The sequence below is a fragment of the Triturus cristatus genome, chromosome 12 (assembly GCF_964204655.1).
Source record: "Triturus cristatus chromosome 12, aTriCri1.1, whole genome shotgun sequence".
Classification (NCBI taxonomy): Eukaryota; Metazoa; Chordata; class Amphibia; order Caudata; family Salamandridae; genus Triturus; species Triturus cristatus.
Genome location: NC_140595.1, coordinates 78,362,927 through 78,386,386, shown reverse-complemented (window position 1 = coordinate 78,386,386; position 23,460 = coordinate 78,362,927). Strand labels below are relative to the sequence as shown.

The 23,460-nt window shown below is 48.0% G+C and overlaps 1 protein-coding gene across 8 annotated transcripts in view; it reads right to left on the bottom strand.

Moving 5' to 3' along the window:
- Positions 1-23,460, bottom strand: part of TDRKH (tudor and KH domain containing) — a 375,719-nt gene that overhangs the window by 274,528 nt on the left and 77,731 nt on the right. For all 8 annotated transcript variants that reach the window (XM_085639768.1, XM_085639770.1, XM_085639771.1 and 5 more), the window contains exon 5: positions 14,393-14,535. In XM_085639768.1, coding sequence (XP_085495894.1) covers positions 14,393-14,535 — 143 coding nt within the window. The remainder of the gene's footprint in view (positions 1-14,392; positions 14,536-23,460) is intronic.

Genomic DNA, 23,460 nt, shown 5'->3' with positions numbered 1-23,460 from the left:
GAAGTGCCTAAAGTTGCAAGAAAACATATGGTTATTTAAATCCTTAGACGCAGAATTAATGGAGCTAATGTTATCGACCTTAGAAGGATGAAAAGGGAATGAGCGCGGCATATGTTAACTTTGTAAGCGCAGAAAGCGCGCAGGGCAAACTTATTATTTTGGTTGTTTGAGACTCAGATCTGGGCAAAGCTGCAAGAAAACACGGAGGGGGAGGGCGGGGGAGAGATAGGCGAGAGGCATGTGTGTGTGGCAAACACTGGTGGGGCTCAGAGCGTTCTGTTGCTGCCTTGCCTTGTATTTCTATGGTTCCTTAAACCCTTAGAGGCAATTCTTTTATTTTAACTAAAAGGATGGTAGTTAAATGGTGTTTACGGCAGGATGGTCGTTAAATGGTGGCTACGGAGAAGCTGTGTGCTGAAAGGCAAAGAGAACACGGGAATGAAAGTGAAAGCGAGGATGAAAATGGAATGAGTGTGGCAGGATGTTAGTTAAATGGTGGTTACGGGGAAGCTGAGTGCTGAAAGGCAAAGAGAACACGGGCCAAAGCTGGAAGAAAACACGAGATGCATGTGTGTGTGGCAAACACTGGTGGGGCTCAGAGCATTCTGTTGCTGCCTTGATGCCTGTGTGTGTGAGCAGTGGGGCTGTGTGCGAAGTGCCTAAAGTTGCAAGAAAACATATGGTTATTTAAATCCTTAGACGCAGAATTAATGGAGCTAATGTTATCGACCTTAGAAGGATGAAAAGGGAATGAGCGCGGCATATGTTAACTTTGTAAGCGCAGAAAGCGTGCAGGGCAAACTTATTATTTTGGTTGTTTGAGACTCAGATCTGGGCAAAGCTGCAAGAAAACACGGAGGGGGGAGGACGGGCTGTGTGCTGAAAGGCAAAGAGAACACGGGCATGAAAGTGAAATCAATGGATGGCAATGCATCCGTGAGACTAGCCCTGTGGTGGGGGAGGGACAGTTGTGAGAGGTGCCATGAGGAAACAAATCTCTCGGCATGCTGGGGCGGGGGAGCGCATTCCAGGTGGGTGAGCGGACCCTTTGAAGTATGATGCCGAGGCTGTGGCTACACGTGCACGCGCCAGTGGGCTGAAGCGCTTCCCCAAACGGATTGCATGGCGGCACGATGCACGTGATTGTGCGCGTGCTCGCCATGCAATCCACTTTTGGGAGCACTTTGAAATGCCCCTCTTACTAGAGTCTCGCATAGCGATTGTGTAAACGCAATACCTAGGCGAGACCTAAAAATAACCCAAGGGGTACTGAAAATGATCCTGACCCACCCTTAACTGCAGGTAATGCCGATGGGACGCAGGACAGTCATTTAAAAATAATTGTCCTATAACTCCAAGGACACCCTTGTCCAAAGTGGATAATATTTGGGCCAACGTGAGCATCTTGGATTGGTCCTTTCAGCAGATGGCATTGAGGGGACTGAGGGCCCCCTTCCCTTTTGGAGTAAGGACATGGCAAGCCTAACAACGCCTCTTTTCTCAAAGTCCATTACCTTCTCTACAGTATCTTTGGAAAGCAACAGGCACATCTCATACAGGAGAATGGGCCAATGCCCCTCTGAAATCTCTTCCAACAAGGAGGAAAGAAAGAGTAAGGCATAAACATGTTCAATAATTTGCAAGACTCGTCTATCAGATATGCTGGATAACCAACCCGGGAGGTACCTAGCACTGAGTGAACACGAGCAACTGAACCCAAACTAAAGTGGTTAGTTGGCCATTGAAACAGTGGAGGAGGTGCTGGAAGACTAGTGCCTCTGCTGGCATATTACCTTCCGTTTCCAGGTCTGTGGGCCCAAAAGGGCTTGGATTTCTGCTGCGTTGCCTCACTGTTTGTGAAGACTAGCTTCATGTATTTGCCAGCCCTATGGAGCAACCATATCCTAAATACTTATCTTTCAATTCCAAAGCGTATGAGAGCTCACAAGAGATATCAATAACAATTGTACTGGAGTCACTGAAGAAGTGGCAAAGGCTGATGATACATTGACAACCAACAGTGAAAGCCGCAGACAAAACAGAAACAAATGTCGTAGCAGACTGACATAATTGAAGATGCAGACACAAAGGATAAAGCAAAAAAAGGCCACTTACATCAATGGTGGAACCGTAATCTGTAACACATGTAAACAAGGGAGTTGACGATGTAGTACACAGAAAGCTGGCTCTTAGAGGAGGACCAACTCCAAATTCAGTGGGAGTTGCTGCCTTTTTGATCTGCTTTCATCAACAGCACCACAATTGCTGATAAACCAGAGGTGATGATGCTGCGACTGCATTAACAGCGCTGTCAAAGATTTTGGAGACGGCTGCGTCTTGGCTTTCATGCCTGTTTGATCAGGCCCAGAGGTGGAATGCTTAGTCATCGGGGCATATGAATGGGGACTGCAGCTTTTGACTAGCCTCCTTTCTCTTCCGCCTTTCATATCCCCATGCGGGCAGTCCGGGTTCTGAATATTCACAGGAGGCTTAGAGGTTCTAAGCTCTGTAGTAATGCCATCTCTGAATGCTTTTTATGAAGAATTAATAACTGAAAAAGGCCCTTTCTTCTAAAGCTAAGCCAGACTGGCCGGAATGCAGATTTCTCACATGAGAACTCCCCTACTGGAATCATTCAGAGTAAATGGCATAGTCTTAGTGGAAGAGAGACCTTGCCAGGCCATGCATTTTCACTCCGATTGCATCCTTAGATTTGGAATGTTCAAGTTTCCCTGAGTGAGATGGTCTCCTGTTACTTCAGTGTCTTTTTTCGAAATTTGCTGCCAAAATACACAATCCTTTGTCAAAAGCAGAGCTGAAAGCAAACTACACACAGGCAGTGTGGGGCTAAAGCCGCTTTCTTTCGTCACAGGAGGTACACCACCAAAAATGAAGGAATATATGTGGAAATGAATGAGTAACAGGAAGGAAAAATGTAGAGTGACATTAAAAACATCAAATAAGTCAATTCGTCTAGATCGAACAGGGGAAAAAAAACCTCTATGACATGGTGACAAAATCCCTCCAGTGTTGAAAGAACCTATTCATCTGAAAGGGAAAAAAGAATAGACTATGAGCAACTACCAGTGCAAGCATTATTGGATACTGAACCTAATGTCTTCCTTTTTTTGTTTGTTTAAACTATATGTTTTTTTACTTCTATCATATAGATTGAATGTTCCTTCATTTGACCAGCTAGCGAGTATGTTGAATTTTTCTAAAAATTTGGAAACTATATTTTGTGGTAGACTATATATAGGATTTTTTTTTAATGCAAAATTGGCAGTTCGCCATTTAAAAATATATACAATTTTTAATACATCTGGAGTGTTTGAAATTCCTCTTACCTTTATGGCTATTCATCAAGACCTATGGTGCAGGGCCTTTGGTTTCTGATAGTGGGAGCTTTGGAAGCTGCAACGGTTACGCACCTATAGTCCTGGTTCTGAATTAAGAACCTTCATTGAAGTAAAACCTTCAAATAATTCCCTGCTGCGCGAGTGGACCTTGAAACACTTTTTTATAATAATGTTTGACCACGGAATAAACAGCAGCAAGAGCATTTATTCATATGTCCATGTAATGGATTTTGCAATGGAAGCCTATCCATGGCAGCATTTGTCCTGAAGGAGGTTTGCAGATCTTTAAAAATGTCTATTTCTACTGCATTGCAACACCTGAGGGGCAAAACGGTCTACATCACAGTAAAAATGCAGTGTGATAACTTGCATCAAGAATGGTGAAAAAGGGGAGGAGCCTAGCGCGCAACCAAGATGGCCGCGTAGGTGCGAGGCTCCCGAGGACCTCCGCAACCTCCTACGTTTATCCTGTCTTCATCCTGAATCGGTTGAGGGGACTGTGTCGGTGAGCCTGAGCCGAGGTGGTACCCGTTTTCCGTTTTCGAATCGGACCCCGGGTGCCGGAGTGAGCGCCGACTGAAGTTTGCGGCCTACTTCTCTCCTGACCCCGGACTCGAGTTTGGGGGCGACCCAGTGGCGAAGTGAACAACAACGGCGGGCTGGACGAGTCGCGTACCCCACACCTTCACTTTCGCTTTTGAGTCCCCTTGCCATTATCGCAAGTGGGATCACGGCGCTTCTTTGTGTTGGGGTGGCCTCGCTGGGAGACCCTGCCTGCCTGCCTGCGGTGGCCTGCTCCTCCGTCCTGGGGAGGCCCCCGGGGCTCTCGGCCTGGATTGCCTGCTCTCCACTGCGTGGCTGGTGCGGGTGCGAGACACACGACGATGGCCACGAAGCAGGATGGGGATCGGTTGAAGGCCAAGTCGACCCGGCGTGGCACCGCACATCAGGCCAACATCATGGACCGCTACACCCTCCCGAAGAGGTCTCCCGGCGGATCGCACAAGTCCTCCGAGTGCCCCCCGGATACCCCGGATTTGCCTACGGATCTGACTTTGCAAGACGTGATGGGCGCCATTGCTGAGATGAAGGCCTCAGTGGGCCAGCAATTCGACACTTTGGCACACAAACTCGACGCGGTCCTCATTGATGTCAACCTTGTGAGAGCTGATCTCTCTAAGACGAATGACCGGGTCGACTCCTTGGCCCACACCGCGTCGGGCCTCACGACTGAGGTAGCGGCCCTTCAAACGGAGGTGCACTGGCTCCGTCAGGCAAGTGCGCTCATGGATCGGCGCCTGGAGGACTCCGAGAGCCGGGCCCGGAGGAATAATATCCGTATCATCGGAGTACCCGAGGGACGGGAGGAGTCGGCGGCGGATCTCTTTGTGGAGGACCTGATCACTACCCATCTCCAGCCTCGAGGACTGAGTAAATTCTTTGCTGTGGAGAGGGCCCATAGAGTTCCCGGAGGCAGGCCGAAGGTCGGAGCCCCTCCGCGGCCTCTTATTGCCCGTATTTTCAACTTTCGGGACAGGGATGCGATTTTGCAAGCTTCCAGACTGCAAGGGCCGATTAAGCTGGAGAACATGGAGGTGAACTTTTATCCTGATTTCACGCAGGCGGTCCAGAAGCAGAGACTGAGTTTCCTGGGCGTCAAGCGGCGGCTTCGAGGCATGAACTTAAAATACGCCATGCTCTTCCCGGCCAGGTTGCGGGTGGAGGCGGATGGTCGCACTCACTTTTTTGACCGTCCTGAAACGGCCGGGGACTGGCTGGACACTTTGTCTGGGGGTCATGGTCGGGATGGGGGGGGCGACAGGAGGAGAGTGCCCACCGGACCGGGTCTGAGGTACTGATACGGGGGCTCACTCTGGATGATGCCACTTTCGGCCAAGCTTAGGGTCTTTTGTCTGTTGTGTCTTGTCTCCCCTCCATTGGAGGTGGTGCTGGGTCTCGAGGGGGTTCTCCTTCCTCCTCTAGGGGGTCTTAGTAGTTTAAATTACATAGGGGCGACAGGCACACTGCAAGTTGGGGGGGCTGTTTGGGCTCATGCAGGGGTGCAGGGAGGGGGGAGTTTTGTTGGGGCTGTTGGGTTGGGGTTGGGTATTGTTTATTTGTACCACAAGGCAAAAGTATTGTTGTGCTATTTATAAAGTGCTCTCTGGGGGGCGATTGATCGATTTCGGCTATGATGGGGGGTAGGGGACTGAGTCTTTTGTCCTGGAATGTTAATGGACTGGGGGACAGGATAAAACGGGGGGTGGTCCTGCAGTTCCTAAAACGAATTTCACCCGATAGTCTTTCTGCAGGAAACACACCTCATTGTAAACTCCTTTCGTGCCATGAACAGACGGGGCTATCGCCTTATGGCCCACTCGGCTTCACGTCTGGTTCGAGGGGTGTGGGCATTATGGCTAAGACCTCGCTCCCGTTGGAAGTTGATGAGGTGCTCCATGATGATAGGGGACGATACACGGTTCTGGTGGGTAGATTGGAGGGTAGAGTGATTGTTTTCGTTTCTGTTTATGTCCCGCCAGGGTTGCAAACGACTACTTTTGCGGATCTGGGGCGCCTCCTCCTTGGCCTTCCGGAGGGGATTCTAGTGGTTGGGGGGGGGGGGGATTTTAACGCTGTGGTTTCCGGGACTGAGGATCGTCACCCTCCTAGGGATCTCCCCCGTGCCCAAGCGTGGTTGTCCGGCCTCTTGGATACCTTGGGGCTGGTGGATTGTTGGCGGTTGAAACACCCTACGCAGATACAGTACACCTTTCATTCTGGGGCTCATGGCAGTCTTTCGAGGCTTGATTATGTCCTACTGCCAGCGGCACAGGCGGGGAGGGTTGGGGAGGTACGACATTTGGCGCGGGGTATTTCAGACCACTCCCCGCTCCTGTTGCACTTCGACATTGTCCCGAGGGGGGAGGGGAGGGTGGTCCCGATTAATCCCTGGTACCTGCGTGACCCCACAATTCGCGCAGATTTGGTTAAATCTCTTAAGCGATATTTTGAAGACAATGTGGGGTCTGTGTCGTCTGCGGTTTCTCTGTGGGAGGCGTTTAAGACGGTACTCCGGGGGGAGGCCCTATCCCTTATTTCCCATTCCCGGAGGCGCGAACGGGAGGAGGTGACCCGTATTGAAACTGAGATAACTGAGTTGGAGGGTGATTTGGAGTGTGGGGTGACGGATGACAAATTGCATGCTCTCCGACTCAAGCAGGCGGACTATAAGGCCCTCGTCACGGAGGCAGCCAGGGGCCTCAGTAGAGAGCAACAGGGGAGACTGTATGATGTGGGTGATAAGGCTGGTAAACTGATTGCGTGGCTGGATAAAAAGGAGAGAGCGAGTCGAGTTGTCCCGTCGATTGAGAAATTGGATGGTGTGTGTGTCACTGAACCGGGAGAAATTGTTGATTGCTTTGCAGAATATTTCCGTGGGGTGTACTCCCCGGTATCTTCCCGCTTGGAAGAGGATTCCCATGCCCTACTTAAAGACATTGCGCTGCCTTCCCTTTCGGAGGAGGATAAAGTGTTGTTGGACGCGACCCCAACATCTGAGGAGATTGCCCTCGCCATACGTTCGGTCGCCTCCGGCAAGGCCATGGGTCCTAATGGCCTTCCCATCGAATTGTACAAACTACGACCGGATACGCTGGCGCCGCATCTCCGTGCTATGTTCCTCGCGGCTCGCTCGGCGGGTTCCCTCCCGCTGGACCAGCGTCTGGCCACTATCGTGGTTATTCATAAGGAGGGGAGGCCGCGGGATCGGGTCACGTCTTACAGGCCCATTTCGCTGTTGAATGCGGAACCCAAAATTCTCGCCAAGGTGCTGGCTAATCGGCTGGTTGGCGTGGTGTGCGATCTGATTCACCAGGACCAGTCCGGCTTTATCCCTCATCGCAACACCGCGCTCAACCTGCGGCGTTTGCATGGGGTGCTCGCGCGGGTCCCGTTCATACGAGAGCCGGCCATTTTGGCGTCCCTGGACGCCACTATGGCGTTCGACACGCTTGAGTGGCCATATATTTGGGCGACGCTGGCTAAGTTTGGTTTTGGCCCGGGATTCATTGGTTGGGTGAAACTGTTATACTCCGGACCGCTGGCACAGGTGGCGGTGAACGGTAGAGTGTCGGCTCCGTTTGAGCTGGGCAGGGGCACGCGGCAGGGCTGCCCGCTATCGCCGCTCCTCTTCGCGCTTGCCTTGGAGCCCCTGGCGGAGTGGCTGCGGTGACACCCCTCTATCCGTGGTCTCCGATGGACCCCCCCCCCCCCCCGAGTATGAGGATCGCGTATCCCTTTACGCTGACTATATTCTTTTATACCTTGCTTCCCCGCGTAAATCGCCGATTGTACTAGTGGATGTTTTGCATTCATTTGGCCGCAACTCCGGCTTAGTCATCAACTGGGCTAAATCCTGTGTGTATGTCCTTTCCGGGGAGGCTCCTATCCTTCGGCGGGGTTGTCCTATCCAGATCGCTCCGCAGGGATTTAAGTACCTGGGTATCTTCATTACCCTGGACGCTGAGGCCCGATATAAAGAGAACTTGCTCCCCCCCCCTCCAGCGCCTGAAGGAGGACGTGGCGCGTTGGAGGCGCTTGCCGCTCTCACCGCTCGGCCGTGCGGCATTGTTTAAGATGATGTCGCTGCCACGTTTCCCATACGCTTTACAGAACACGATGGACGTTGTCCCAGCGCGGTGGAGAGTCTGCAGCGACGCCTGTTCTGGGAGGGTAGGCCGCGTATCGCCCTTGCGAAGCTGACGCTCCCGTGGTACGACGGGGGGGGGGGGGGGGGGGGGGGGGGTCGCCCTCCCAGACATCAAACGGTATTACTGGGCCTCCCAGCTGGCTGCTATAAACCACGGCCTTTATGGGCCCGCTCTTAATCCGGCCTTTGAAATGGATAAACTATTACTGCCGGGTGGCGACTATAATCGGGCGCTTTATTCTAGACCGCGCGACGCACGTCTGACGGGCCCTACGCGGGTCGCGGTACGGGTGTGGCACGCGGCAAACTCGGCGATGGGGTGGAAGGATCGGTTGACCCGGGCGACGCCGCTGTATGCATCTGAGCGGCTGGGCTTCCTGTGGACCTCGAAGGGCTTTGAGAAGTGGGACATGATAGGCATCAGCAAGGTGGGCGATCTCTGGACGAGGGGGGGGATTCAAAACGTTCGATGTGCTGCAGACTGAAATCCAGTTGCAGGACAGGGAGTACTTCCGATATATCCAGGTCCGTCACGCGCTGTGCTCTGTATTTCCGGATGTTGCCTCCATCCCGGAGTACTCCCCTCTGGAAGATAGAGTGCTAGATGGGCATGTACCGGACGGCACGATTTCATTGATTTACAAAAAGCTCATCAACGATCGCTCGGGACTGCTGACTAGCCTTCGTGAGGCGTGGGTGGCCGATGGATTGGAGCTGGATGACGAGGACTGGGTGTCTGCGGTGGCCTCCCCGAAAGAGGTGGCCATACCAGCTCGCCTTCGCTTCGTCCAGCTCAAGATACTCCATAGGGTCTATGTTACGGGGCCGGGTCTGATGCGTATGGGATATGCCGTGGATGGGTTGTGTAAGCGTGGGTGTGGTTCTTTAGGGACCTTCCTCCATATTTTGTGGGAATGCCCGGAGGTGGCGCGATTCTGGCGTGGTGTGCATGCGGTGTTGCAGGCGGTCACGCATGTGACGCTGCTTCCCGAGGCGAGGAGATGTCTGCTAAATGTGTGGGAGCCGACTGACTACTCAGTGCCGCAGACGTGGTGGGTGACTGGGATATATGGTGGCCAAGCGTGACATTGCGCAATTGTGGGGCTACCAGAGGTTGCCAACGGTCTCGGCGTGGAAGGACAACATGGATTGGTGTATGTTTCGGGAAAAGGTAGTGTATGTTGTGAGAAGTAAGCCTGGGAAATGGGTGAAAGTGTGGGGCCCCTGGAACACCTACCGTGGCGGAATTTGTACCCCGCCGCTGACGCCTGATCTGGCACTGGCCCCGTCTCCGTAGTCTGCTTGTCGCCTTGGTTCTGGGCATTGAGTCCACTTTGTCTCCGCCCCGGCCTATCCCCCCCGCTATTCCTGTGGATCGGTAGGGTCCTCCCCAGGGGAGCTCATACTGCTGCTTTGACTTTTGGCTGCCTTGTGGATTTGTTTGTCGTTTTTTATATAAAAATGAAACCGCCATGTGGGGGGTCCGGACGGTGTGGCCGCCAACGCTTCTTTCAACTTCTGTGACCTCTCTTACGCTGCAGCGTGTGTTTACTGACTGTATTCTATGCTGTTACTGTTTGCTAGCGGCCGGCCCGAAGGTTGTAGGCCCATCTTTGTATATCTTTTGGATTCTGTAATAAAGGTTTAAAAAAAAAAAAAAGAATGGTGAAAAAAAGTCTTGTTCCTTTCAGAGTCTGGGAGGTTCCCCTACCGAAAGTGTACTGTGCTTTCAGTTGCTGCTCAAAGCCAGGATTTTTGTTTTTTATGACACTGCGGCAATGATTATGTATATTTATTTATGCTACACAGACCAAACCTAGACCTGCAAGCTAGAGACCATGGTCTAAAGCAGCTCTTAAACAGTAGTAAGAGACAAAAAGCGTTAGCACAGGTCACGAAACCCTTACATGAGAGTACATTCTATTTAAAAACATACCTACGTTTCTCCTATCCCACTCTAGCCTCCACCTGAATGTCTGAGTCCAGACAGTAAAGTTTATGAATTTATGAACAGGTCTCCATGTTGCAGCCCTTCAAATGTCAGCTTTTGGGATATTCTTAACTCATGCTGCAGTTGCAGCTTTCCTTTTGGTAGAATAAGATTTAAGTCTACCTGAAAGATTTGTTTGGTAGCATAACTGGCTACATGCTATTCTCCACCTAGCAATTGACTAATATGACCATAGTTAAACAAACAATGGTTTTGTTTTCTTTAGATCATTCGACTTGTCAACCTAGAAAAGCAACATTGGCCTGACATCTAACGAGTAAAATAACCTTTCGTCTGGCGTGGTTGTGATGGGCCGATTTATATAGATAATACTATCTCATCCAAAGGATATACACTTTCTTCAAACGGTACGCATGTTGTATGTCCTAGAAAGGACCGACACTGTACAGGTCTTGAAACTGAGTTTTCTAGGTTGTTTTGGGCCACTTTTAACTGCCTATGTACCTTTATGAGCCAGTTATCCAAAAAATGGGATAGACAAATATTCCTTTTCATTTTAGATGGGTTCCTACTATTGCGCCCTGCATTTTGCAACTGCACATGGAGCAGACTAGGAGCCGAACAGTAGCTCTGCGTATTAATGGGGATTGCTCCATACCACAAACCTGGAGGTTTAGTCTGTTGTGACTTGCTGCAGAAATGCAAAAGTAAGCATCTTTCAGATCTATTGCACACATCCAAACCTCCTTTAAGCGAGGACTGATGTGATCTAAGGCCTGCATTATGAAAAATTTATTGCTGCTGGGGAAAAAAAAAAACAGTGTCTTCTTTTTGCTACCCTTTCTTTCGTATTAGAAATGATCTCAAGTAAACTCCTTGGCGACTGGATGGTACCAGCTCTACTGCACACTGTTCTAGTGGCACTAGCATTTTGCTCCTCAAGATAAAAAGCTGATGGTTTACGTTGGTTTTGGAGGGACTGAAGATGGGACAGCCTTGAATCGTATAGAGTATCCCTTAATTTTGATGTTCAACAATCATTTGTCCATGGTATTCAGATTTCAATGCTAGTCTGTGTGCGGGGTGGTCAGTCAGTTCCTATTCCCAAAGGAGCCTTCTCCCATGGAATGCGACATTTAAGCAGGAGTGTTTTTTGATTCCAGTACTTCCTCTGCTATTGCCATCTTTGGCCATATCGTTGATGGAGTGAGATCAGAGAGGGGATTGAATGCTTTAATGGAAGTATTTTCTCCATTGGCTTGGACTGGAGACTGAAGAAGGTTTTCTTTTCTTCCAAGCTCACTGCGTTTATGTATCCACTTCCCTCTTCATGTGCAGCATTTCTTACACCTTATGCTTCAGAAAGTATGCTGATCCTCAATAAGACTGGTTAACCATCTTAAATTTGGCTTCTGGATTCAAGGTGGGCAGTCCAAGCCAGGATGACATCCATAGGGACACTCCATTTCTGGACCTCATTGCAGAATGCCGTCAAGTCCACAGCTGCACTTATAACCTGGTTAGTTGCCTGGGAGCCTTCGCTGACTATCTCTAGATAGTCCAGCATCCGTTGGGTAGAGATTTGATATATTATCGCATTCCCTACCAAATAACTCTGTAATATCTACCAGGAAGTTTTGGCATAATTTACTTTTTTGTTTAAAATGGATGGAAGCAGTGCAGCCCATTTCTCAGGCAGTATCATACGGTCTCTTACTTGCCCTCTCTGGGAAATTAACTCCAGCGATGACTCACACCTGCACCAAACAGATGATACAATAACAGATTCCACTTTTAGAAATTCTGGGTCTTGTAGTGGCAACCTACACTTTCTCAAAGATGAAGTGTTGCCACTTTAACTCCCACCAGTGTATTAAAGTTCTCTTCGGCTCTATCCAGCAGCCCTAGAATTGAAGATAGCAGTGGTTTGGTCTATCAAATGATTATTACTGTTGACAGACGAGTCTCCATTTTAATATGTAATTTTGCAGTTCACCTAGAGAGCACTGAAATGTGAGGATGTCGTCCATCTGTGATTCGCAGCACAGTAAGTTAGCTAGAGATGTATGAGAGTATGATGACTGCATATCATCTGAGTCTGAACACAGCAATGTTGGTCTTGAAAAAGTTCTATGTCTGTCTTTTCAGGAGTGCTTGGTGATGTCAACTCCTTTATGATCCTGCGGATTTTTGTGGTGGCATACTTTTGGAAATGCAACTTTGAAGTTGTTCTTGACACAGCCTTTCGAGAAGATAGCATAAGTGGTTTCAGAGGGGTTTGCACATGATCCTCAAAGAAAGAGCAGCCTTAATGGACACAAAGATCAGAGGTGCTGGATCTGGCGAAATAAACTGTCCTACTCTGGAGAGAAGGCCTCAATGTACTCTCCTCTTAAAACTCCCCGAGTTTCTTCCTTGTTGATGACGATATGGAGGAAGATGAAAAACACTTATGTTATTTTGGGTGAGGTTACTTACTGAGAAGGAATCTTTGTTGAAAGTAGAGTTGATGTCAATGGCACCGACTGAAGCCAAGGTGATGCAGTCGAGAACTCGGGGTGTGGAGACGGACGCTGTCAATTAAGGATTCTTTAACATAGATCAATGTGTCAGCGCTGTGGGCTTCACTGACAATGAGTGGTTCTGGTCGGCTTTTTTCTCGATAGCCTTGTTGACATAAAAGAATTGCAAAGCATGTTTTGAGATGATGTATCAATGATCCATCCTTTGACAGTGAGCATCATGTGGTTGACATCACTGGCATTGGCATCGAATTACATCAAGAGTGATGTCGATGACACTTCATCTTCTCCCCCTAGCTCTACATCTATAGGAGTCTTTGTCAGGAAGTAGTAGGCTCCCAGAGTTAGGCTGGAAGGAAGATCTCTCCATTCTTCTCTTTCTTTACTTTTCTTCTGCCCTCAGGCCTTGCATCATGCCACTCGGTCTTATAACTCTCGGTCCTTTATCATTCTTTTTTAACATCACATTCCTTAACCGACAGAGACCAGGAGACCGACAACATGCCTTCATTTGTCCACATGATCGACACTTTTCTAAAAATTGAGATATATTTGACATGGAAATACCACTAGGGGCAGAAACAAAATTACTGCACTTGTGGTCGGAAATATTGAGTAAAGATGCCAAAAACAGATTTCTGATGAAAAAAGTTCCATATTTTCTAAGGTATAAAGATTCACGTGAAATTTTTCTCTTCCGAGCCAGAAAAAAAAAATAGACTACTCTGGGGTGCAACTGGCAGTATAATGCCCTCCGGGAAGGAGAACATCCCAGTCTCTGAAATAGACAGGACTCTTTTTTTCAGCATGCTCAACGTAAGCCTATCTGGCTGCTTTTCACATCATGTAGACAGACTTTAAACAGTTTTGAATTTCAGATGCTGCATTGCAGTAAAAAAAAGACATTTTGAAGTCATATAATCCACATTCAGGAAAACTATTGCCATGGATAGGCTGCATAACATGAACAGATGGATAAAAGCACTTTGTGCTGCTAATTTCATGGATAAAAAAAAAGTATTATAAGAAAATATTCCAGGCTCCATGCACGCAGTGGGGAATTAGCCTAATATGTATGACTATTAATGAAGATCCTACGATGCAGAAGCAATATTTTGGTTAGAAATAAAATATGGGTAGACTAGAAATACATATCCTTGGCTCAATCATCTGGAGGTCTTGTATTCTTATACCGTTGGTGCCAACACACCAAGTGCCATAGACCTGGGAAGTCAGACTTCTTTACCCCATATCTAGACCTCCAGGAAAGGGCTCTGTGTTCCATATAGGTACTAAGCTGTACTATTTAAAATCAGTTGTCAGTAACATTTATTTGGAAACTGGTTACAGTGATGTCAGAACACATCTCAAACAGAACCTTGCAATCAATGGAGAGCACTGCCAACTTGTGGCAAGCTTCTAGGGGGAGGAACATAGAAACCATGATGGTATTTCTGACCTTTAACTCCTATGGTTGCTTTAAAGGTCTTTCAAAATGCAACTGCATGCAAATGTTGCTCTTTTCTGCCATACTAAACAGAGGAGTTCAGGAATATATTTGGATTCACAACGATCTAGACAACTTTAATACAGTGAGGGATCTAGTCAACTGATTGTACCCGAACGAGATAAATTGAGATAAGAGTGATTTCAACCAACAAACCAAGGGGGGGAAAAATAAAAAAACCAAAATGTGAACACATTGTATTCCAACATCATCAAACCAGGCCATGCAACCAGTCTTTCACATTTGTTAGGTTGAAAAAGAGCAGCACACAAAGCGAGTCCTTACAGGAAGGACTTAATCACATATTGAAAAAAGTAACCATCCTTCCTTCAATACAAAACCCACCTTTGCCAACTTCACTTCCTTTTCAGATCCTGTTACGGTGATGAGCCTGGTGAGGGCCAGCTTGCAGTCTCCAGGTTCACGGTCACAGACTATTTTAGCTCCTGAACTCTTACAAATGCCTTTCACTGTGTCTCCACCTCGACCTGCAACAGAGTGCATTCAACACTAATCACTTTTAAATTTTCTTTAAGTATCAACCATGTAACCCTCCTCAGAGTTCAACGACTAGGACTGATTCAAGCATGCAGCTATGAAAGATCCAATGCTGGAGTACTAGGCTCACTGGCATGCAATCCTTTTCTACTCCATTTTGGTATAGTCCAATTTTCATAGATGGTATAATAGAATAGCAATCTTAAACCAATCTTAGAAGTATCAGAATAATTATGTAAGTAGATGATACAGGAACCCCTGACCAAGTATAGCATCTGTGATGGAGTTACAGTCTCCAAAACATTTAGAAAAAGGCTGCCCTGACTACCAGTTGACAATTCTGAAGATACAAGGAATGGGGACATTTCTCTGTAGACCAGAGGTGGCCACTTTCACTACAGGCACGTGGGCCCTGTGCTGACCTGGAAGAGTATGCAAACATTCTAAAAGCAGGTTATGACGCAAGACAATATCCACCTGAACGATAACTTCTACAAATAGCTCCAAAATTCACAAAGAGCGGTTTGTCTTTGCATGTTTTTGGAAAAGTCATAAGAGTGGTGTCACCTCTTAAAATCGAAGGTTTGAAGAGTTTTAGTGCTTTAGAAGAAGGACCTGAAAGAATGCAGTAATTGAGAGATATAGTTACCTCAGATGGAAAGAAAAACCAGCATTTACAATGCAATAGGTCTCGCAATTGCGAGTTTTGGAGCTATTGGCATTGTAAATGGCAATGCCTTTCATTTATGTTTTAAAAATGAAAACAAAAATAAGAGGCATTGTTATTTGCAATGTCAATAGCTCAAATACGCGTAAATGCGAGACCTATTGCATTGGAAATGCTTGTTAAAGGTTAGCAATCATTAGAATTCAGCTTCCAGTTGGTTCTTCCAGCAGGTTGGTTCAACCTACACAATGGTATGTGTCTCACATTGATTGAGCGGGCTTTGAAGCGCAGCAAACCGGACCTGCAAAACCTACTATTCTGTTAAAGTTTGACAAAGTAAAGCTGTAATGCTCCTCAGTCCCGAAGTGTGTGCCTCTTACTCTTCCAGTACAGAGACCCCCAAACAGCTCTGATCTGGAGCCTCAGTAGTGCTCAGAAGCAGCTTCCCATGTTCCAGTACTGAGACCACACTGAGCGCTGCTCTCGCGCCCCACGTGGTCCATTACACTATGTCTTAATGGGCACCAGATCTCTCTCAATGCACCTCTATCCAAAACTTCAATCTTTTGCCTTGGCCCCCTCTCCTCTGTAGCTTCTGAGATGCGATTGATTTACTGTGTACACTAAACAAATGAGCAGTCGTCACTTCTTTCCTATCCCTTTAGCTCCAGACTTCAAATCCCCGCGTCCCCTCCCGCGAGCCACCATGCCCCCACTTCGCCACAGCTGGCACCACACCCTTTCTTTTACTGCTGCTGAATGCATTTGCTCAGCGAGGTGTGGTCACTGCCCATTGTTGTGGCATTTTAATTTTAAATAGGCAGTTGGGGAGTGAGCAGTGGGTCCACTTGCCGTTGCCAAGGCATGTTCGCTCTGCACTCGAGAGATCTTTGGGCTGCAAGAAGCTTCAGCCTCTAGCACCTCATCCCTCAAAGATCAGCATCCTCACTGCTTCCTCTGCACTATGGGCCTCCATCTTTGGTGAGCTGCCCGAGGTCCTGTTGTGACTCCTGTGCCTTCAGTCTGTGGGTCCTCTCTGGGTCTTCCTTGGCTTCAGTGGGCTCCCCTGCTTGCTCGAGGCCTGCTCTGGTGAGTCATTTGGATATTACTGGTCCCAATGTTTGCATCTTTTTGCTTTCCACGCCGGTTGCGGCTACCAAGGCTTGTTGGTTCTCCTGCTATACACCGACCGCCTGAACACCGACACCCAATATGGGACAGCTCGTGCATGGCTCCTGGTCTTCCACAGCATCTCCTGGTCCTCACAGCTTCAGCAACAAGGTCATCGTCTTCACTCTTGAACCTCCCAACATCAGCGGGCATTGTGCTTCCGTGCCTCCTGGTCACTTCAGAGTAGCATTAACTGTCTCCTCTCGTTGCAGGTTCTCTTCTTCAAGAATCCACTCTTTGATTCCACCAGAGTCCTTCACATGCTTCTTCAGAGGTATCTTCTTCAAAGTCTTCCATTGTCGTCTACGGCAGGTTCTGACGTCACTTTACCCCTATGCACCTGGTTCCTGGTGCATCCATGGGTGGGGTAACACTCCAACCTCCAGTCTTACAAAGGGTTTCTTCGGGGTCCTCTGGGAAGGGTCCTTCTGTAAAACTGCAACTTCTCCACTGACTTCCATTGGTCATGAGGCTGTCTTTCCACTCTGCACACAGCCTCCGTGGGGTTCCTGGGTAATTACCTTGGGTAGTTCCTCGTGCCCCAATCTTCTGGTCCAAGTCCTGTTCTCCTTGAAGTTTGCATTCCACTTTCTAAGTATATGGTTTGGTCTTCCCTTGGACACCAGTGTATATTTGTGCTACTTAATTATTTTGAAGTATTCTTGTGTGTATAGGTGATATCTCGGGGTAGGAGATTGCCAATGTGTTAGTGATTGTGTTGCATAATAAATAGCCTTATTTTTATAAACACTGTGTGGTTCTTGTTCATCTAATCTACACTGTTGATTAAATGTGGTAAAAGAAACTGCTCTACACTCCATCAAGATAAGCCTGAAGGCTTCTCTCCACAGCTACCACTTTGAGAGCTTTCTATGGTTATCAAAGACCACTAAATTCACCATAAGGGTTGCCTGGATTAGTGCAAGGTGCATCCCTCCTGAGTGTGCGCACCATATACTAACCCAGCCTCCTACAACCACCAACATCAGTTCTCCAATATATTTCTACCACGAGGGCACAAGTTCTAAAAAAGCCGAAAGAAGTGGGGCACTAACCAAGTTAGGCAGTATGCAAGTAACATCACAGCGCATGACATTGCACATGACATCACAACCCAGGTAGAGATATCACAAAAAAATTACATCAGTTTCTAAGACCTTGCATATGTTAAGCAGGTCTATCAGGAGTACATTCGAGCGCATTACAATATTTAAACAAATTAGAGTTTGCGTCGGAGTTGTGCCAAAAAAGTGATGCAACCACGGTGCAAGATCTAGGCCTCCACCTATACTTTTATTTATAAAACTCTGCCAGAAAGAAATTGGCAACAAGGAGAAACGTGGCTGTCTAGCTGTTCTGCTTAATTGGTTGCAAATTCTGCTTTTTAAAATATCTAATGGGGTTAAGGCACCTGCTGAATAGATCTTTATGTACCCAGTAAATCACAGGAATTAATAATAATGGTAAGATAAGGATTAGTTATTTACCTGTAATCCTAGTTCTCATCCAGGGGTATACTCATCATAGTTATAATCGATGAATAATCCCCAAACACGTGCGGGATCCCGAAGTATATAGAAAATACTATATTATATAGATCATATACACACACACACACACACACACACACACACACACACACACAAAAATACGTGAAAACATTAACATGCAGCCTAAAATGTTTCCAACATGGCAGAAATGCCGAAATTACATAGGTTTGCATTGTAAGCCAAATACCCTCTAACCCATAAGGAAAAGAGGACATGCACTGAACAATTGTCATATACCAATGCTTTGTTGCCACAAGGAAAACTTGTAATTGCAGGCATTTGCCTGTAGGCTGCATTGCAGAGCAATAATGAAACAAAGACAAAAAACTGACACCTTGCCTTTAAGGCTTCCAAGGGTTAGGGTACCGTGCCTTTAAGACCTGCAGGAGACCCTCTGCTCCCATCATGCACCACAGGTGGCAGTTAGGTCAGTTCTTTAGGACGGTGTATTATGTATAGACACCTGAGTAGAGGATGCAATTAATATAGAACAACTCCAGTAACGCTCGTCCGGGGAGAAGGGAGGGTCGCTTAGGACTATGATGAGTATACCCTTGGATGAGAACTAAGATTACAGGTAAGTAACTAATCCTTCTCATCCAGGGGATACTCATCAATAGTCATAATCTATGACTAGAGTAGCAAGCCCATACCCAAAACCTCACGCACGAGCTACAGAGTCTACAGAACATGAAAAACCATTACATCCAAATTGCAATGATGCAAACAAATTTCTCAAAGAGGCCTGCCCCACCTGGGCATCGGCCTGTGCATAAGAATCTAGACAGTAATGGCGTGTGAAGGTATGCACCGTTCGCCATGTGGATGCCTTACAGATTTCAGACATTGGAACATTGCGAAGGAGAGCTGTGGTAGAAGCTTTCCCTCTGGTAGAGTGCGCTTTAGGTCTACCTTGTACGGTCTTGTTAGCTAACTGATAGGATAAAGCTATACAAGATACAATCCATCGAGAGATGGATCTTTTAGATGCAGCTAGACCGTTGTTAGTGGAACCATAGTTGATAAAGAGCCGGTCAGATTTCCTAAGTCTGTGAGTTTTGGCAAGGTAAAACTTCAACACTCTCCGGAGATCTAAAGAGTGTAATGATCTCTCAGGGGAAGTTGATGGTTTAGGAAAGAAGGTGGGCAGAGTAATCACCTGATTGGTGTGAAAATCCGGGACCACCTTAGGGAGGAAGCTCGGATGTGTACGTAACACCACCCTATTGGCATGAAACCCAGTATAAGGTTCCTTACAGCACAGCGCCTGAATCTCACTCACCCTGCCGGGATCAGAGGGAGTGGCGGAAAAGCGTACAGCAATGTCTGCGACCATCTGATCAAAAGTGCATTCCCCAGTGAACCTTGTTGTGGGAGTCTGGACGCAAAGACGGGGCATTTTGTATTTGCTGCGTCTGCGAACAGGTCGATGGCTGGCAGTCCCCATTGCCGAAAAATGTCCTGAGCGACTTCTTCGTTTAGCACCCAGCCGTGCGCTTCTACGAAGTCTCTGCTGAGAACATCTGCCTGCATGTTCAAAGTTCCTAGAAGGTGAACAGCTACGATCGCAAGCCTCCTCGCCAGAAGCCACTTCCATATGGTCTGGGCCTCCAGAGACCGGACCCGTGACCTGGTGCCTCCCTGCTTGTTCAGATAGTACATTGTTGTGTTGTCTGTCTGAATCTGAATGTAGCTGGACTGTAGGGACGGGTACAGAGACTTGAGAGCCAGATGGACTGTATGACAAAAGGTAGGGGAAGACAAGGATCAATTGTGATCCAGTAGGGCATTAATTACCATTCACAAGAGAATGGAAGGTCCGGCCACAGTCGTAGCCCCAGATATGAACGCAACAAAAAGAGATGACTGGGCTGTTCCTTAGGACAGGAAAGAGGAAAAGATCACTAGGGAAAAAGGGTTAGTGCTCAATGGAGGACAACCCCTGGGTATCCAATTAGTTGGATATAATGGCCTCACACACCCTTGCGAGTGTCATGCTTCATCATCGGCAATGCTCCTCGTCGGGCAGGCGGTGCAATGCCCAACGGGCTCACCTCTAAGAGGGGCTCTTTATCGGAGATCTTTTATCCAACTGCCTATGAGTGAAGTGGGGGTGAGGGGCCAGGACAGTAGATAGTGTGGGTGAGGATAAAATGTGGCCTAAGGTACCGGAAAGCATTTTTTATTCTGGTGGTCCTCTGCCACAAATAAAATCAAGGATAGCCGGTACTCAGGGGGACTATGGTTTCCCGGAATGGACCAGGGCTAGAGTGCAAATGGTGTGGTCAACATGTTTCTCGCTTCTAGTACAATGACTGCGATTCTTCAGGACCTAGTAAAAAACTACAATCTACAAAACATGACCTAATGATTAGTATCAGTTTAAATACAGCACATAAGTTGTACTACCTGTATGACACTGCTCCTACCTAAGGGTTAGAGTTATAGGGTGTCAACAGTACCCGGTGGAACTGACATCAAGGGAGAAGCCATAACCTTTCAGGTTTCTACTGCTCGTGTCAGGGCCAGTCAAGCCTACCCATCTCACCGGGTCCGGATAGCCAGATGGACTGCCCTTAGCTCCAAGAAGTTGATGTGATAACTTCTCTCTGTCTAGGACCAGAGACCTTGTACCTGAAACTGGCCCATGTGAGCTCCCCAACCCTGCAGTGAGGCATCTGTAACAATAGTCTGGGTCGCAGGGACCTGATGAAAAGGGACCTCTTGTAGAAGATGTGAACATTTCCAGGGCTCGACAAAACTAAAAAATCTTACTTGACCTACAGGTCGAGTGAGTAGACTTTTCTACTCAACCTAACATCAATGCACTCGACCCACAAATTGATCGCATATGAATTTTTTTCAAAACATTTGCAGTGCCAACAACCCAAGAAAACGTTAGTTGCACCAAGGATATTGTGCTGCACAAATACTTATAAGGTCCCAAAGGCGAGACTATGCTTGTTTAGGGGGGCAGGTTACAGTATATTGGTTGGCCAGTGGGCAATGCAAGTGAGCAAGCTCAAACCACCCAATAATGATTCATGGAGGTCTCTGCAAGAAAAACAGTAAAAGAATGGGGCCAAATTATGCATTTGCAGCCCTTTATGTCAGCGAAACGATCAAAAACTAATTTCTGAACACTCTGCAACAAAATTCACTCAGACTGCCCTCAGATACTTGCACAAATATACACTTGCATTTGCTCCTCAGTGATGTAGGTGCACTTGTGCCATTATTATTATTATTATTATTATTATTATTATGTGTGTAATGGAAAAAACGGCTACTCACCTCTCCTGTGTAGACTGCAAGCCAAATCGCCCTGCACTCCCGACTCCAGTGACGAGAGCGCGTGGTTGCATGTTGCGTCACTGCTGCATTTTAAGCAGCACAGCGCGGGGGCTGGCCAAAATGATCTCCAGGGCCATCATTGGTAGCGCTTTCGCGCTACAAGATTGACGGCCTTGGACCCACAAACGATAGGCCGCGCACCACACCACCACCACTATGTTAGGTGGTGCGTGCACTTGATTGCATCTGCTTTTCCCGCATTTTCCCGTCGTACCATGCTGCCCCCTAGAGCCTTCACCGCGCAACCACCGCTATGCTAGGTGGTGCGTGCACTTGATTGCCTGTGCTTTTCCAGTCGTACATGCTGCCCCCTAGAGCCTTCACCTGGTACTGCAGTGGCAGATAGCACTCGCCAGGCCAGTCAAGTAGGCCTGGAAATCGCCCTTCAAGAAATTCACTCGCATTTGCAAGCGGTCGAGTACATTTTTCGAGCCCTGATTTCATCCACCATTTGATGGAGTCCCTGGCAGCCTGAGGAAGAGAGACACGATCTTCCCAACGGCCTGACCGCTGTGTCCATTGATCTTCGAGGGACTGCTGTAGCAGCCGCATGTGAAGTCTGGCATTGGGTACAATGAAGATGCATGAGGCCATCGATCGCAGCAGTGATGACACCTGCCTTGCTGTGGGATGTGTAGTGCTGAGAAGAGAGCGGCACTTGATCAACACTGATGACAACCTCTCCTCCGAAGGACACACTCTTGCCCTTGCAGTGTCTAGGGATGTGCCCAGATAATGTATCTTCTGCGTGGGGTGGAGGACAGAATTCTTGTAGTTGACTTGCAACCCCAGGGAGTGAAGCAGGTTGACACAGTAAGTGAGATGGCTCTGGAGTAGTGAAGGTGTGGAACTCTTTAGGAGCCAGTCATCTAGGTAGGGATAGACGAAGATTTTCCGCCTGCGGAGGAAAGCAGCTACCACCGCCATGCACTTGGAGAACGTCCGGGGGTGGATTTGAGCCCGAACGGAAGTACTCGGTACTGATAGTACTGTTGAGACACCTGGAACCTGAGGAACTTGCGATGTTTCATCGAGACAGGAATGTGAAAGTAGGCGTCCTGCAGGTCGATGGCACACATCCAGTCTCCCTGGTGAAGATGTGGGAAAATCTGGTGCAGGGCTAGCATCTGAAATTTCTCTTTCCTTATAAACCGGTTCAGCAGGCGCAGGTTGAGGATAAGTCTGTACTCTCAGCTACTACTCGTTTTTGCATCAGGAAGCACCGTGAGTATACCCCTTGGTTTCGCTGGTGAGGTGGGACCTCCTCTATGGCCTTCTTGGAGAGGAGGGTATACACTTCTTGTAACAATAGATTGTGTTGTTGAGGAAGGCACTTCAATTGTGGGGCAATTTGCGGGGGAGGGGACTTGAACCTCAGCAAGTAACCATGCTGCACAATATTCAGCACCCATCTGTCTCTTGTGATGGTTTTCCACTCTTCCAGGTGAAAACAGATACTCCCTCCTACCGGAGTGGAGAACGGGTGCGGAGGTAGCAATGCCTCACTGTTTTGAAGGCTGCTTGGAGGAGGACTGCTGTTTATTGTTCCCCCTTCCTCTGCCAGGACGCTTCTGCTGGAATTGGGACCTCTGCTGGTTTTGGGAGGACTATTGAGGGGTTTGAACCCTCTGTTGGAAGGGTCGCTGGTTATTCTGACAGAAGCGTTTACGAAACTCCTTCCGCTTTGATAGTCCAACAGCTTTGACCATGTCTAGCTTGTTCTTCATCTTTGTCATCTCCTCATCAGCATGAGAACCGAATAAGGAGGAGCCGTTAAAAGGAAGGTTGAGGATCTTCTTCTGGGTGTCTGGTTTAAGACCTGTGAGGTGCAACCACGCTGAGCGCCGTGAACAGATGCCATGAGAATAGCCGTGCGCGGCGAGATCGGAGGCGTCCGCCGCCGCACTGATCTGGTTGGCTACTAAACCACCCTCCTGCAGGATCTCATGGAAGTCTTGTCGATCTTCTTTGGGAAGCTTGTCGGTAAACCTAGCCAAGGAGTCCCAAAAAGACCTGTTGTAGTGCCCAAGAAGGGCTGACGCACTTGCAATCTTCATAGATGATGCAGAAGTATTGCACATCTTCCTGCCATAAGAGTCCATTTGCTTACTGTCCTTTTCTGGAGGAACTGAAGCTGATGAGGCTGCGGAGTGTGCTCTCGTGGCGGCTGCCAC